This window comes from Rhinolophus ferrumequinum, chromosome 9, assembly GCF_004115265.2.
Source record: "Rhinolophus ferrumequinum isolate MPI-CBG mRhiFer1 chromosome 9, mRhiFer1_v1.p, whole genome shotgun sequence".
NCBI classification, from domain to species: domain Eukaryota; kingdom Metazoa; phylum Chordata; class Mammalia; order Chiroptera; family Rhinolophidae; genus Rhinolophus; species Rhinolophus ferrumequinum.
The window spans coordinates 12,606,896-12,623,886 of NC_046292.1; the positions used below are offsets into that span (position 1 = coordinate 12,606,896).

Consider the following 16,991-nt stretch of genomic DNA (forward strand, 5'->3'; position numbering starts at 1 on the left):
CATGACAAGCTGCGCGTGTGTGTGTGTGTGTGTATTATTATTCCCACCTGACAGATGAAGAGACAGAAGGTCAGAGAGGTTGCACACCTTTTTGGAGCTGGGATTGGAACCTAGCCCATCTGGCTCCAGAGCTCCCACCACCTGCCGCAGGTATTCCCATACATCAGTGCAGGCCCTTCCTTCCATCGCACTGAGGGTACTGTGCTCCTGACACCTAATGACACATTGGCAATGCCATCAGACTCAGAAGCTGACCAGACCCCTCCCCCACCACCAGAAAGACCACCAATTTGATTAAGTAACAGGCATTTTATTGGGTGACACCAGGGCAAATCCCCTTACCACCTCACAGTGTAGAACAGTAGAACCAGGAACATGCCCCCACCCCTGGGCACCTGACCCGGCCCCCTGTGGGAAACAATGCAGAACCTCGAAGGAAGCAGAATCTATGCCCTGCCCAGGTGACATCGGCACCCATCCCTGTCCACGGTGTGAGAACATGGCACTTGGGAAACGGCCACAACCACGTGGGGACCCCATGCCAGCAATTCTTAGGGCCCCCTAAAAACTGCCCTCCAAAGTCACCCCTTACAGATCCCTGGCCACCCAGAATCCAACCTATTTGCTGGTGTCCACTGATAGGCTGTGTCAGACAAAGAACAGGCCACTAAGGGCCAGTCCTCACAGAGCCACTAACATGCAAAGGAGGGAAGATTCTACGGGTAAGCCTTGGCCTTGTCTGGATGGGGACGCAAGGGGAGGTCTGGGGGAGGACAAGGTGGGAATGTCTACCTGGGTCTGTTTTACCATGGCCAGTGGGAAACTGATCTCCTTTTGGAAAACCCCAGGCCAACCCAGGCTCCGAGAGTATCCATCTCTGAGGGCAGGACAGGCTTGCTAAGGGAAAGCTGAAACAGTATGAATGTCCATCCAGGGATTTCCAAAATCCCAGCCTAAACAGGAAGGACCAGCACCTTGGCAGGTGGCCTCCAGTGGCCAGGATCACATGGGCACACAGGAGCCCTGGATAAAGGCACATGGGCAGCTAAGGCTTAAGGTCAGGCATAGGTACTCACTGGCTCAGGTGGGTCTGAGCAAAGGGCTAGTGTGGAAGGTGAGCAGCCTAGATCAAAGAGGCCAAGAGCAGCTGGTGCTCTTGCACCCTGCAGCCATGACTCGCCAGTCCTGCAGGTCACCCTGCTCACACCTCATCTTGGAGACCTGCAGAAGCCAGAGCCAAGGCCGGGAGCCTCTGTGGGTGCTGAGGTTTGCCAAGAGGCCCAGAGCTGCCTCCTTTTTCCCAAGGGATGGGGAACTGCCCCACTGCCGTTCCCTGGGTCCCTGAACCATTGGGCCATAGTGCAGAAGAAAGAGGAGAAAAGGACAGAAAATCAGCCGGCACCAGGTCACACCTATAAGATGGAAACTCTAGGACAGCCGACGGGAAGGGGCAGAGGCCCTGTTCCTCCCCAGCCTGAGCTCAACCACAGCTGGGACAGACCAGGATACGGGCCACTGGGGGACGGGGGACCAGGCCTTCGCTGCAGAAAGGGGACCGTCCCACGAGGGGTGGGGTGGAGGGCCTGGGGTGGGCCCAGTACAGTGAGGTCAGTCGCCTGGATGAACGGACAGGTGGACAGCGGAGCTGCCGAGCAGGGCTCACTGCATGTATGAGTAGCGCCAATCCCCTAGAGGTTTGTGGGTCTCCTTGATGACCTGGGGCGACGTCCACCGCAGGATGTAGTGGGGGCCCCCTGGCTTGTCATTGGTTCCTATGGAAAAAAACAGCTCTGTTTTTCTCTGAAAAGATTCAACCGCTCCGGGCAGAAGGGAAAAGGGGTGGGAGGAGTTGACGAAATAAATGGAGCACCAGCCTGGGCAGCAAACAGCTAAACTACAACCGAACGTGTTCACAGCAGCCAGGGTTTCATAAGCTCATCTGTGCAGAGCGCACTCAGCTAAGGGTTGGCCGAGGCAGGAACTGTAAGCAGGCTGGACGCCAACACTCGCGGGGTCTGTGTGCCCCACCTGTAAGGGGTGTCTCGGAGGCAGGGGAGCCCTGTGGAGACAGCACTGGGCTGGGAGTTGGGAGCCCTGGGTTCCAGCCCTGGCTCTGCCACTAGGCAGATCTGAGCCTCAGTTTCTCATTTGTAAACAGGAGGGAGTTGGATGAAGTGACCTGGAGCATGGTGGTCTAAGGTGTGGGTGCTGGAACCACAAGCCAGCTCCACCACTTGTTAGCCCTGTGCCCTTGAGCGAGTCACTTCACCTCCCTGTGCCTCAGGTTCCTCTTCTGTAAAATGGGGGCAGGATGTAGCACCTGGGTTCACAAGGTCGTTGAAAAGACTCGTGGTAAGCCCAGCACCTGGCTCACAGTGATCAGGAGATGGAGCAATTCCTATTCCTCTTAACACTCTTGATATAAAGGACTCGGGTCTCCTGCCAGGAACTCGGCTCCCCTCTGGAAAAGGGGCTCCACTCACCAGAGGCTCGGGCCCCCCCGAAGGGCTGCTGGCCCACCACTGAGCCGGTGGACTTGTCGTTGATGTAGAAGTTGCCGGCAGAGTTCCTCAGCATCTCTGTGGCCTCCCGGACAATGTCCCTACAAGGCAGGGCGATGGTGAGAGGACAGCCGGCCCGCAACCCCCAGCGCCAGGCCCTGCCTCCAATACACACCCCAGCCCTGGCTGGCTGGCTGCCCAGGTGAGCAGCGGGCCCAGCCGGGGAGAGTGACGTGGGCCAGCTGCTGGCTGTGGGCCCTTGAGCAGGGGACTTAGGGACTCTGAGCCTTGGCTGCCTCCTCTGGAAAGGGGGTGAGTACGGCTCCATCACCGGGCTGCTGTAAGGACGGAGGACGTGGGTCAGGCTGCACACACTCGAGGGAGGTGCCCATCCTGGTCCAATTTTCCCGCTCCTCGGGAGCTAGGGAACCCCCAGACCTCCATCCTGACCCTCAGGTTCCAATCCCACATCCACTCCCTCTTTGAGGCGGACACGGGATGACAACTGGTGCCATGGAGGAAGGAAAAAGCAAAGCTTCAGGTTTAGCATCACGGCTAAAACCTGGGTTCAAATCCTGCCTCTGCAAGATGAGCAGCGAGCCCCTGCCCCTGAACCTGTTTCCCACTCTGCAGCATGAGGCAATGACCTTGCTCAGTGGGGCCCCATCAGATCTGGGGGAACTGGTCAGAAGCACTCATTCCCAGGCCTAGGCCCCATCCCTAGAGATCCAGATTCAATAAAGGGGTCCCAGAATCTGCATTTTAACAAAGAGCCTGGCTGCCTCCGTGTACCTGTACTTAGGAGGACTGCCTGCCCGTCGGGGCTGAGGTGAGGGGAATGAAGAGAAGGCAAAAAGAGGCATTATTTCTAGGACCTATGTCCAGTAGGCCAATCTCTGGGGTGGGGACAGGATACCAGGGCTAGAGAGGAGCAGCTTCGGCCACTCACTTATCCTGGGCGAACACTGCCCCCGTGAGGCCATAGCTGGTGGTGCTGTCGACCAGCTGCAGGGTCTCCTTGTACTTCTCATCCGGGTAGACATACACAGTCAGCACAGGCCCGAAGATCTCCTGGGAGAGAAGCCCCAGGTCAGCGTCCTGCCTGGACCAGCGCCCTGAGGCCTCCCAGGCTGCCTGCCCTGGCCTCTGCCTCTATTCTCAGTCCCCAGCCCCAGGCCTCAGTCCACACCTCAGCACCTGTAAGAAGGGCCAGGCTCGGCCTCCGGCTGGGTTCCCCGCTCCAGGGAGGGATAGCACTGCACCCAGCTCCTGTCCTGCCCACCCCACCCCAACCTGGCGAAAGATCCAAGGGAGCTTTCTAGCCCCCAGCCAGCTAAACCCACACCTGAAAAGCCAAGGGCCCAGGCCCCGGAAAATGGGAAAGTTCTGGCAAGAGCTGGCCTAGGAATTGGCCGACAGTTATCACTGTCCCCTCTGCCACCAAGGGGCTGGGGGAAGACCTCCACTCCTGCCGCCCCCACCTCTGCACTGTCATCCTGGGCAAGTGCCTTAACCTCTCGGAGCCTCAGTTGCTCATCTGTAAAATGGGACTGATAATACCCACCTCACCTCAGTCAAGTGTCAGCTGTGGCCACCCCCTGCCCCCCATTGAGAGTCTGTAAAGGTCAGTGGAAGTGCTAGGACACCAGTCAGGGTCAGCAGTACCAGGGAAGGGCACTGGAGTTGGGGTCAGGAGGCCTGAGCTCAAGAGTGAGGGACATCCCCTTTCTAGGGCCTCACTTTCCTCATCTGAGAAATGGGATAATGCCTCAAAAAGAAAACCATGTGCCAGGGCCCGTATGTGTGCCGAGCTGGGTGACAGGCGATCCCCCCACCGTGCCGCCCGCCCAGTCACCTCTTTCATGATGGGCTCCCGAGGGTCCTTGCTCTCGACGATGCAGGGCTCCACGAAGTAGCCCACAGAGTCATCACACTTGCCCCCCGCCAGGACGCTGAGGCTGGGTGAGGAGTGCGCATGCTCCAGCCACTTCTTGATGCGGGCAAAGGACTGGGTTGGGTGAGGAGGGGGGTGTCAAGGACTAGCTGGGGGGCCGTTCCCAGCAGCAGCTCTCCAATACACTCACCCCAAAACACCTGTCCCCGAAGGGCCCAAATTCTGAAATGGGGGGCCCTGAGGGCAAAAGCCAGGGTCTAGATGAGCCATGGCAGGGATAAGGGCAAACATACATGCTTGTGTGTGTTAGAATTATAGGCATACTCACATATAACATAACACACCTGGGCATATGCACGGCCATGTGTCTTTATGTTTAAACATGTAAACACATTTATACCTGTGTTACATGCATGTGATTATGCACGTAGACCTACACATGTGCCTATTTACACATACAAACATGTACACGAATATGCATGCATGCACACATGTGGGTGGATTTGTTCATGTATGAAGACGTGTGTATGGATGTGTATGCATTTGTGTGGAAAGACTGACATGCATACCCACATACAGAGGTCTATATGAACATGTTCATGATACGCATATACGTGTGCATATACGTGTGTTTAGGTTTATGTATGCAGATGTGTGTGCATACGGACATACACACTTAAACAGGGCTTGTTGAGCCCGGTTGCAGGGTCAGGTGAGTTTTTCTGGCTGGATGATTCTGCCCTGTTCAAAGCTAGAGGCAAGGAGGGTTATCTGGCTGCCTTCCTAGAAGCTGTGGGGCTGTGTGGACCTGAGATCAGGGCTCCCCGTATCTCTTTCTCCCTCTTCCATCCAGTCCAGGTCTCAGCCCCCCCAGGAATAACCAGCTTCCAGCCTGTACCTTGGCATCAATCACTGCAGAGAAGAAGGTCCCAAAATCCTCTGCAGGCTGGAGGCAAGGAAGACACCAGAAGAGACAGAGTTGCCACAGGCTCCAAAAGGAGCCACCTCCTCACCCACCCCAGCGCCACCCGCACAGGCACCTCCAATCCCATCAGCCACCCAGGAGCCTCCAATCCCATCAGCCACCCGCTGGGCCTTGGCAGGGATGAAGGCAGCACTCACGTCTCCCACTTTGATCCTGCTGTGCTCCTCCAGCAGCTGCGCTTTGATCTGCGGCCACAGCGAATGAGGCACATAGAGGCGGGAACAGGCTGAGCACTTCTGGCCACCGTACTCGAAGGCTGAGCGCAGGGTCCCACTCACCACGCTGTCCACGTCAGCCGAGCGGTGCACAAAGTGGAAGTTCTTCCCACCACATTCTATAGGGGTGGGGGTGGGGGAATGAATTGGGGAGTGGGCTCCCCCAGCCAGCCCAGGGGCTCAGTGCACTGCCTGCACCTGTCCACAGGGCCCTGTGATCCGCCCCCAGTACCGGGTGGACAAGAACGGGAGAGGCAGTTATAGCTGGACAACATCCCAGAAACCGATGAACCAGGTCTATTCTCCCATTCTACGGATGAAAAAACTGAGGCTCAAGCAAGGGCGAAGGGCATGAGAGGTCATCAGGACCAATTCCCCATTATACAGATGAGAAAACTGAGACTGGGGGTAGGGATGCTGCCCAACATAATGGCAGAGAAAGGACCAAAATCCTAGGCTCCCATTCCATTCCCAGAAGTGGACACAGCTTTCTCTGAGCCTTCTCCTGACACCCAACAAAACAAGAGGACAGGGTGTCCACTCATGTCAATTGCCAGGGCTGGTCCCTGTTCTCTACCCTCCAGTTTTCTGAGCGTGAGGGAGCCTCAGCAGATCACCTCCCCCCACAGTGGGGCCTGGTTTCCCCATTCAGTTAAACATCAGCTAATAGCAGCTCCTGGGTACAAAGCACTAACTACCCACCAGACTCTGTTCAAAATACTTTGTATTTTGTCTCATTGATGCCTCATAACAACCTCCCATTATTATTCCCATTTTAAAGACAAGAAAACTGAGGCACACAGCAATGAAGCCATGGGCTCAAAGTCGGGAAGGGATAGAGTAAACAGTGGTCTGACTGCCTCAGGGAGGTGGTGGGATGGAGACTGAGTAGAAAACCCTGGACAGCTCAGCAAAGGGGCTCACTGCCCCCCATCTGGTAAAGGTTGGACTGGGGTGTGCTGGGGGGCTGGAAGCTGGTGATGCTACAGCTGGCCCTAAGGGCTCCCCCTCCCTGACACCCCCATCAAAGTTCTCACCAGCTCAGAAGTGGGATCTAGTCTCCCTTTGGGGCCACACTTTACACCCAGGAACAAGAATACTGAACCACCAGCTCCAGCTCTGCCATTACTGTGCTGTGTGGTCCTGGACAGCCTCTCTGTTGGGAGGTCTTGGCACTTTCTCAAAGTGTGTTTCACAAAATACTTGGTCGGTAGGGGTCTCTGCAAAAATGGGGTTCTGTGGTCCAAAGAGTTTGGCCAACACATATCAGCCATTACACTTGAAGATATACAATGCATAGTAAAGACATTAAAGGCTCTGAGACGTCCCGCAGGCAAGGAATCCGCTTTGCTTTAACGGGCATGTGCCAAATTTCCTTGACCAAGAAACTGTTTCTTTGTGGCAAAATTATCATTTCAACAAGATCGAGCCCAGCTGACCTCTCGGCCCCATCTCCTGCCACCCCCTCCCTGCCCCAGCTACACTGCCCTTGTTTCTTCAAATACAAGTTCATTCCCATCTCCTGGCTTTCCTGTATTTGCAGTTTCTCTGTCTAGGTCTGCACGACACAGCAGAGTGGCCACCAGCCACATATGGCTATTTAAAGTAAAATTAATTCAAAGTAAACAAAACACAAAAATTCACTCCCTCAGTCCCCACCAGTCACATTTTAAGTGCTTGATAGCCGCTGGTGGCTAGTGGCCAGCGTATTGGCCAGCGTGGACATGGAACGCTTCCATCACCACAGAAAGATCTACTGCACGGTGCTGGCGCTATAGATCTCTGTGCCAGATCTCTGCGACGCTGGTTTCTTTTCATTGTTTAAGTCTCAGCTGAAATGCTTCCTCCTTGAAGAGGGTCCCCACCTCCCAACCACCCTAGGTCATCGCCCCCACTAGTCCTTGGGGGTCTTTGCTTGCTTCCTCTTTCCCTCCTTTAATTCTTTGCAGTCCTTGTCACCACCTGACATCATCTATCTATTGTGTTTCCCCCAAAATAAGACCAGGTCTTATATTAAGGTTTGCTCCAAAAGACGTATGAGGGTATATGTTCAGGGAATGTCCTCCTGAAAAGTCATGCTAAGGCTTATTTTCTGGTTAGGTCTTATTTTCGGGGAAACACGGCCTCTGTTTACCATTTGCCTCCTGCTACTGGGACAGAAGTTTGTGAGGGTTGGGTCTGTATGTCTCGTCATCACTGCAATCTCAGTGTCCAGAAAGCGCCTATGTAGATGCTTAATAATTTATTTGCTGAATGATGCATGAATGAATGAATGAATGAATGAATGAAGGACAAAATACACATTCTGAGGCATAGGTGCTCTGCACAACCCTTGGGACCTGCCAGAACAAAGGCTCTGCCTCTAAGGTCCCCCAGGTCTCAGCTCCTGCAGGGCTGCCCCACCTATGGCTGCATCACCTCCTCCTCTTTCCTGATGGCAGGGGAGGGAGAGGTCCCTGGGGCCCCAAGGAGAGGGACCCTTACCTCCGGCCAGGCGTGGGAAGGTACGGAAGCGATCCAAGTTCTGGGCCACCTGTTTCCACAGGTGTTTGAAGGTACTGAAACCAGAGAACAGGGTGGGGATTAGGGAGCCGGGCTCAGGTACCTGAGAGGGTGAGGGCCCTGGGGGGGCAGGGCACAGGCCCTATCAAAGGAAGGAGTTGAAAAGCCAAGGGAGGAGTTCCAAGGTCAGCAGCCCAGCAGGAGGCAGGCAGAGGTCACAGCGGGGATGGGGAACCCAGTAGGTAGTGTCCGCTGGAAATGGGCTGCATCAGGCCTATGGGGAAGGTGAAAGGGGAGTCTTGGCGGCAAAATGGTGCAGGCAAGGCCAGGGGTTGCTGCGTTAGAGTCCTAACTCAGATACCCAGGGCTATGTGAACTTTTGCTTATCACTTAACCACTCTGAGCCGCAAATTCTGTGCCTCACCTGGGAACTGGAAAAAATAATCCTACCAGGCAGGGCTGTTCCGTGATTCACTCTAATGAGAGCCAGTGCTTAGGACAGTGCCAGGCATGCTGTGGGTGCCTGATGGGGGACAGGCGCTGCCGTAGTCTGCAAGGGGCACCCTGAAGCCCAGTGCCCAGGCTCCAGAGGGCACACGGAGGAGGGGTCCTGGGAGAGGCAGCTCAGGCCTCTGCCTCCTCCCTGAGTTCTGAGTGTGACCAACCTCAGCACCACAAAACAATAAAAATGCTAATCACCAGGGAGCTGGCGACACAGTAGCTAATACTAATTTATGACTTTCCCACCTTTAAGCCTGCTGCTCATCAGAGCATGGCAAATGGGGGCCAGGCCCGCTCCGTCTGCTGATAGGCAGGGACCTGTGGGACCCACGGCTGGCAGAGCGGGCCTTTTGGAAAACAGCTCGACTCAGCAATTCTAACGCTGCCATGCCACCCCATAAACCTTGGTGGGTAGGGGGGTGGAGGAGCCTGAGGCTGGCAGAGAGGTGAGAAGCCACCGCAGGGACACCTGGAAGGCCCTCCAATTTGATCCCAATATCTGCACCCAGATAACCGTGGGGTACCCCGAAATTCAAAGTGACCAGCTTGTGATTCATCTTTGCCCAAACCTTCCGGCTGCTCAGCTTTCTGGGTGCCCACTTTGGTGAACGATGCCCCCCTCCTGCCCTCGAGTCTGGATGTTTCCAATGACCCCCCTAACCCCGACTCCATAGACAGGTGATTGATTCTCCCTGCTACTCTCTCACTTGAATTGGCCCACCACTTCTGTCCCTTTCCACCGTCTCTTTCCTGGTTCAGGGCCCGTCATCCCTCCCTGGATGTGGACAGACTCCTAAGGGTCTCCTGCTTCTGGCCACTAGCGACTTGTGCGTTGAACAGCCAGAGCCATCAGCTAGAACAGAGGCTGCAAACACAGGGGCTGGAGGGGCAGACATAGAGTGAATGCATAGAGTGAATGCGGAGATCTGCCCGGTGGGGCCGGTGGGGAACCCACCCGCCTCCAGCCAGTGGTGCCACGTAGAAATGCAGGCCCAAGGGGGACCACAGCATCCAGGTTTTCAAGAGAAGCCAACATTTGGATTTTTACATGAAACTGCCCCAATTTTGCAAGGTTGGTTCGTTTCTATTAGGAGTCAAAGAAAACAGATTCAGTTGCCGGGTCCTACTAGAGCTACCAGGTGTACTCTCTGCTTGAACTCTGATTAAGCCACTCCCCTGCATTAAACCTCCCGTGGCTCCCATCATCTTCAGGATAAAGTCCAGACAGCTGTCAGCTCGTAGGGCTTTACAGTTACTGGACTAAATCCCCCGAGAGGTAGGACCTTGTCTACTCCCGGCTTTCACTGCTGAGCCTTAGCACGAACAGAGTCCAGCATGCACTCAGCTAAATACCAGCTGAATGAGTGAATGAAGGAGTGGTCATGATTGAACCATGTCTCGCCGGCCCCCACCCTCTTCCTCTTGGCCGCAGAACTCCACACTCCAGCCGCACGGGACCACTGCTACCTCCCAGAGCACAGGAGCGTGGGCATTAGGCCTCCACATGTGCTGTTCCCTCTCCTACAAAACTCTCTCCCAGCACCCTCTGCCTGGCCAATTCCTCAGCTTAGCTGCCAAGGAGGCTTCCTGACTCTCCTCCTCCGATTTATTCACAAGCTCCCTTGTGCCCTTTCCAGTGACAGAGGCAGAATCAAAATCACTGCCTGTCAAGCTCTTTGTCGTTCGTTCAATTAGTTCGACTCTCGCGATTACTCTCCAAGGTAGAGACCATCACTTGTGTTGTACAGGTGACGAGATGGAGGCTCAGAGAGGTGCAGTATGGTACGGATGGCTTGCCCACAGCCATACAGTAAGTAAGTGGGTACGGTCAGTGCCAGACCTCTGCGTTCACAGCCCCAGCTCCTGGACAGAGGTGATAAGGCAGTGGCCTGTGAATGTCCCTGGTATACCACCCTGGCCGACCCCACCCCAGGGACTTACGGCACGCTGCCTGTGAAGTTGATGCCGCAGAGGTGCTCTGAGCTGGTGACAGTGTCCCCAAATGTGGGCCCGTCAGCTGGCACAAACTGGATGATGTTGGGAGGCAGGCCGGCCTTCCGGAGGGTACGGTACACAGCATAGCTGGCCAGCATGGCAGTGTCACTGGGTTTCCACAGGACCACGTTGCCCTACCCGGGGTGAGGCGGGGGGGGGGCACAATAATAATCACAAGACTGGGGGCCACCAGCCCCAACTCCACCTCACCCCACGGCATGGTCATCCCGCCCCTGAAACCACCAGGCCCCTGTGCAGGCCACATGGCCCCGACCAATCCTGCTCCTCCAGGTGCTGGCACTGTGCTCTAAAAGCCCTTGCCAACGAGACCATGCCTGCCCTGTCTGCTCCCACATTCTGGCCAAAGCTCCCTTCCTCCGGGAGCCTGCTCAGACTGGTCCTGCCAGCATCCCTCGGGCAGATCCATTCTGGGTGTGGGTGACTTGCTGGGTGCTCACTGGGAGCGGCTGAGCAAGTGCTCACAGGGCTGTCTCTGCACGTGTCCTGGGCGAGGGCACGTGGGCGCCTGGGCATGTGCATGTCTGCCTGTGCTCAGAAGCGCGAGGGGAGGACGGCCCTGTGCACGAGCGCCCGGACCACCAGCCGCCCCGTGTGGGGCCCAGGCCCCCAACGACTCTTAGCCCTCCTCCTGCTACTCTGCGAGCCACCCAGGACGTCAGATGGCAGGCTGCATGGGAGCGCATGAGGGCAATGGCCACCGTCACCCTGATAATGGCAGTGGAGCCGTGACTTTAAAACTAGGCCTGAGTCCTTATCTGTCTCATCATTTCCTAGCCGTGCACCCCTCACGATTTAGTCATCAGGCACATAGCAAGCACTCAGAGATGAGCTGTAATTATCAGGATCAGTAACAGTCACCATACGCTAAGCCCGCACAGGGCCAGACCTGCCTCGCGTGAGACGTGCCCCACGCCCGGCCTCATTTGCTCCTCACAACCCTGTGTTGCAGGCTTTCCTGTTATTTCCACTTTGCAGGTGAGGAAACTGCCTCAGGGCCGCGCGGGGGCTTGCCTGGGGTCACCCAGAGCAGGGCAAAGCCGAGATCCAAACCAGCCTCTGACCGCAAAGCCTTTCCACAGCCCCACACTGCCTCCACACTGTGCTTCTCCCCAGGCCTAGTGCTGGGACCTGAGGGGCTCAAGAGCGGCCTTTTGTCTGCTGAGACGGGAATGCTGCTGCGCTCCCACCATCTCTGCCCGCTGCCCACATCTCACCATCAAGGCCGGCGCCCCCGCCAGGTTGCCACCAATCGCAGTGAAGTTAAAGGGGGAGATGGCCGCCACGAAGCCCTGGGGACAGAGGAGGCAGTGAGGCCAAGCTCCAGGCCCCCAGCAGTCCCCTCCCGCCCTGCACCTCGGGGTACCTCCAGCCCCCGGTACACCACATGGTTGGTGCTGGGTGGCACGCTGATGGGCTGCTCCCCCTCCAGATCCACGGCAAACTTGGCGTTGAACCGGAAGAAGTCGATGAGCTCGGCCGCAGCGTCGATCTCCGCTTGGATCACCGTCTTTCCCTGAGAGGTGGGAGGGCCAGAGGGTCAGCGGTGGCAGACTGCCTCCCGTCAGCCCTCCCACTGGACCTTGTGCCCACGCTGACATCATCATACACAGGGCACTGGTGGCTCCTGCCCTGGGATGAGTACGTACCCTCACTGGGCGCATTGAGCCAAGAACCAGCAGGCCTCATGACTGTAAACGTTCCCTTAGAATGTCTGTTTCTCCTGACAGCGAATGTGAGTGCAGGGAAAGACTCTGAGCAGCAAGAATGGACCTTTATGGGACCCATCTTGGCACCCAGGGTCCCTGACAGCTGCTCGCTCGGCTTAGAACAAGGAGCCAAGGGAGCGAAGACGCACTGCCCCCTGCTCTGCACGGCCAGCGAGCTTCCTACAAGCTCCTGAGTCTTCAAAGAAAGAGGCTCCTTAACCTGGTCTTGGAGTGAGTGTGTCTCTTCCTGCCCAGGTGAGGTTCCCCTGGGACACTGGAGCCCGACACCCACCCCAGGGACTGCTGAGAAAATCGGGAGGCACTTGGCAGAGTGGAGCTGTCGTACAGCTGTCTGTGCAGCAGAGGGAGCACTCACTGCAGGGACAGGCTGGGCTCCTCCAAATCCCCTAAGGCTCCTTCCAGCAGATGGTGAAATTAACCCTTTCTCTCTCTGCTCCTTCCCCGGCACTCTGGGCTGCTAGTGCTGCTCTCTGGCCCACCACGCACTCCCCCAAAAATGTTTATCTGGAGCTTCTAGACTCCAGGAAGACCTGATGCGAGGCCCAGAAAGATGGGAGACATTAACACATGACTACTATCCCTCAAAAGCTTGTAAAGGGGTGACAAATACAAACGAAGTCATTACACCCCAATGTGAACTGAGCTGTAACTGACAAAATGAACGCATGCTCTGACCCTTTTGGACAGAGAAGGTTCTGGAAGCCTCACAGAGGAGATGAGATCTGGGCTAGACCTTGACGGGTAAGAGTTGACAGGGCAGAGAAGAGAGTGAGCATCTCAGGCAGGGGACGTGGGGCAGAGCCAGGGAGATGGGACGCCTGTGGTGTCCTAGACCTTGGACACCACCTAGACCTGGACCTTGCTAGGTCCAGACTGGCAACGTCATGGGCAGGATGGCCTGATGGAAAGAGCAGACCAGATGTGAGCTGGACAGAGAGGTGGGAACTAAAGGGCTCTGGGGGTAGGCTCAGGACTTGGAAGGAAGGACTCTCAGTGATAAGAGATCTGGAGGTTTGTAAGCCTGGAGTGACCAGCGAGAGGTGTCAGAAAAACCTCTCAGGGTGACAAGGGTCTGAGAGAGCCGAGAGGACTGCATAGGGCAACTCACAGTCCAGGCAAAGCCCGACAAAGGCCTGGCCTAGACAAGGGGACAGAGAAGGCAGGGAAGGGACATTTCCATAGTAGGACACAAGGCTTAGCACAGTGCACTTTATCTCACAATTTATATGTGTCTGTCCCCTCTCCTCGGCCCTGTCCCTCAAGGACCTCTCTCGGTCTCCAGCCAGCAGAGCAGGTCTTGGCACCCAGAGGCTGCCCAGTTGATAGCTGCTGAATTGCACGGGGTACAACTGCTTGCTACCCACCCCCAACTGTGCCCACAGGCACCTCACCTGTCCCACCATGGTCTTGGCAAGGATCTCTGCCCTGTGTGGCCCGCTCAGCATATCTGCAGCCTTCAGAAAGATCTGGGCTCGGTCTGCGACAGGCTTCAGGTCCCACTCTTTCCTGGCGGCCAAGGCAGCCTCGATGGCTTTGTTGAGCAGGGCCTAATGAAGAGGAAAAGGTTGGGGGCTTCCTCCTGTAGCAGTAAGGGTCGCAGGGGAATGAGCGAGGCAAGAGCGAGCTGGAGGCCACTCTCCACCCGGGAAGACTCCTGGCTCCCTCGGCCCTCAGCCCCCACACCCCACAGCTGCAGACATTGTGTCCCATCGCCAGCTGGGCCACCCCAGACTCAGAACCTGTCCTGCTGCCAGTCTGGAGAAGTCTGAGGGCCCTGCCAGCGAGGTCAGCATGCCAAGCATTTGGCACTGAATCCTTCAGCTGTTAAAGCTACTCCACTCTCTCTCACAGTCTCATCAGGGGCTCACCTTATTCCTGGGGCCCCTGAACCCACCATCCAGAGACCCCAGCCTTCGAGGTCAGGGACCTGGCCTTCCCCTTGACAGGCCAGAACCACAGCCTGAGATATACACATACTGCTGGCATCCCAGATGCCAACGGCCCTCATAGCCACGTGATGCCACCTCCCAGACCCCCTGCCACAGGTCACCCCGTTCCCTCTTGATGGTCCTCCATGATGTAATTCCCTGTCTGGCTTTCCATCCATGATGTCTCCAATTTCCCTGCCTCAGCCTCCAGAATCTGCTCCCTCTGCCTGGATCAGGGACTGCCTCACAGTAACGGGCATGTCCAGAGATGTCCCAGCCTTGACCACAGCAGCGCCCCGTTGGCTAAAGTTACCCCTTTCATGTCTGGCCCTGTTCTAGACACCAGCCCCGGGACTCCCTCAGTCCCAGCTGCCCCCACTGCGGCCCCACGACCAGAAGGAAGTAGAGTCTGACGTCCACCTCCACGTCAGCAGCCAGCAGGACGACACAGGAGCGGCAGCCCTACCACAAAGCCACCAGGGACTCACCTTGTCTGCATAGCAGAACTTGGCCACCTTGTGTCCATGGTTAAAGGGCTGAAAGAAGACAAGAGTGAGGTCACGGCTCAGGAGAGCTGCCAGGGTGGGCGTGCGGCTCCGAGCTGGCTTTCCAGGGACAGCCCTCGGCGCACTCGCTCTCTCCCCTCCACTCCCCACGAAGCCTTCTCCAGGCGCCCCAGCCACATGGACCTCTGCCCTTCGAGGGCTATAGAGCCTCTGCTATTAGGTGAGTTAAGACATAGTTCCTGCTCTGGAAGGTCCCCAGTCTCTAAGAAAGGCACGGTCCGCAGTCTTTCAGGGACAGCATAGACTTTGTAGTCAGACAGACCGGGTTCGAATCCCCGTCTGCCACCTACTAGCTGTGTGGGGCCTCTGTAAACTGACTTCCCCTCGCCACGTCTCTCCATCTGGGAGATGGGGAATTCTGTGCCTCATAGCATGGAGAGGCCATAGGTGGAGATTCTTCAAACCAGGTCTGGCACAAGGCGCCTGCTCAGTGACGGGAGCTGCTACCGTGGGAGGCACCAAACGATGACTGGTGTGGTGAAACACTCAGGAGTCCGGCCATGCCCCCAAAGTCCCTAGGGAACCGAGCCATTGCTTCCTGAGCCGCTTGCGTGGAACCTAGATTTACTCATCGAAAAGGGACGATGCCAACAAACCCTGACAGACCTCTGTCGTGCTGAGTGCCAGCAGAAGCAATAAAGCAGGGAGAGATTTCACTTCTTTCCCTACTCAGGGCTGGTGATATAACTATTTTACACCGTAATTATCAACACTTTTGCCGCCTGTTAGTCTGCCAATGGCCTGTGTGGGACTTTTCTAACAGGGCAGCCACTAGCCACACGTGCCTATGGGCGTTTAAACTCCGACCACGGCACGAGCCACATTTCATGCACTTGATAACCGCGTGTGACTGGTGGCAGCTGTGATGGACATGCAGATACAGAAGGTTTCCACCATCATCGCGGAAAGTTCTGTTGGGGAGTGCTGGTCTAGGTTTCGGTAGAAGCAGCCCCTTTTCCTTCATTTTAACGCCTGGCATGACCACCTGTATCCTGTCCATACCCGAGATGGACCTGTGATGATTAGGGGCCTGAGAAGGCAGCTAGAACCCAGGCACTTCAATTCAGTACATCCGAATGGAGCCCGATACCCCCAGTGAGCAGTACGTCCCAGCAACACAGCTCCTGCCCTCACGCCTCCAACTGCCCCACGTGCCTGGGCTCCGACGATTACCACATGGCCAGCTCGGACAGGCAACATGGGGAATGAAAAGCAGAAGCGCCCACCCAGGAGGTTATTGAAATCCCAGCTGCCTGGAAGAAAACCGGGTGCTACGGCAGCCATGGAGGCCTGGGGAGCCGCAGGTAAGGGCGGGCTCTAGGCAGTTACAGAGGTTGACTTGGTGAGTGAGGCCGCAGGAGCCACTCTGGGCTGGCGCCTGGCACCACCGGGTGCAGGCCGGAGGCGCTGGCAGATCCCAGGCTGCGCTCCGACGACTCCAGATGTCAGGACCTCTGGTCGCTGCTCGGCAGCAGGGGCTCCAGGTCACTCCTGTCCCAGGCTGTCCTCAGAATGCTTAGAGTGGGGCCCCTGGGTCCTCACCCTTACCCCTGCCTACACCTGCCCAGGGATCCATCTGGACAGACATAGAACATGCTTACCCTAACTACAAAAGGGCCAACCCTTTACTTCCCCAAATTATAGACCTATGAGTTTCCTGATCCATACAAAGTGTACACTAGTTCCTGGCTCCATAAACTCCATGCCGGTGGGTTTCTTAGGCCAATGTCATCACGGGGCTTGGAGCCCAGCTTTCTCACCCTAGCCCACCGTTACCCCCTAAGCCCCCTAGTGGAGAAATCCATCAAGAAAAACAGAAAATGCTGGGTGGACTCATCAGGTTCTTTCTTGCCTGTGGACAGGACTCAGTTATGAGCTGGGCACAGTGTGGCTGTCTAGCTAGCTAGTGACATCACACAACCCACACTATACCCCTGTGCAAACCAGGGCAGGCTAGAAAAGTCTCTTGGCATCACAGTGAATAACTTCCAGTGGTTTAAAACACATATTAATGCTAATTAATAAGCTGCTTCTAAATCCTCTTTAGGAACAGTCAGAGTGCAAATGAATTCATCTGAATCAAAATCAAGGGGTAGACTATAAACCCCTTCAGAGGGATATGATTCTAGAGAGCTGGATCTGTCCTCCCCATTCTG

General features: G+C 56.2%; 1 protein-coding gene across 1 annotated transcript in view; it reads right to left on the reverse strand.

Moving 5' to 3' along the window:
- Positions 1-546: 546 nt before the first annotated feature.
- ALDH4A1 (aldehyde dehydrogenase 4 family member A1) overlaps positions 547-16,991 on the reverse strand; it is a 29,246-nt gene continuing 12,801 nt past the window's right edge. The window contains exons 4-15 of the mRNA XM_033113438.1: positions 14,758-14,805; positions 13,733-13,888; positions 11,978-12,127; positions 11,829-11,903; positions 10,540-10,727; positions 8,080-8,153; positions 5,518-5,714; positions 5,294-5,341; positions 4,357-4,509; positions 3,451-3,572; positions 2,484-2,602; positions 547-1,772 (exon numbers count right to left, since the gene is read on the reverse strand). Coding sequence (XP_032969329.1) covers positions 1,660-1,772; positions 2,484-2,602; positions 3,451-3,572; positions 4,357-4,509; positions 5,294-5,341; positions 5,518-5,714; positions 8,080-8,153; positions 10,540-10,727; positions 11,829-11,903; positions 11,978-12,127; positions 13,733-13,888; positions 14,758-14,805 — 1,443 coding nt within the window. The 3' untranslated portion in view covers positions 547-1,659. The remainder of the gene's footprint in view (positions 1,773-2,483; positions 2,603-3,450; positions 3,573-4,356; positions 4,510-5,293; positions 5,342-5,517; positions 5,715-8,079; positions 8,154-10,539; positions 10,728-11,828; positions 11,904-11,977; positions 12,128-13,732; positions 13,889-14,757; positions 14,806-16,991) is intronic.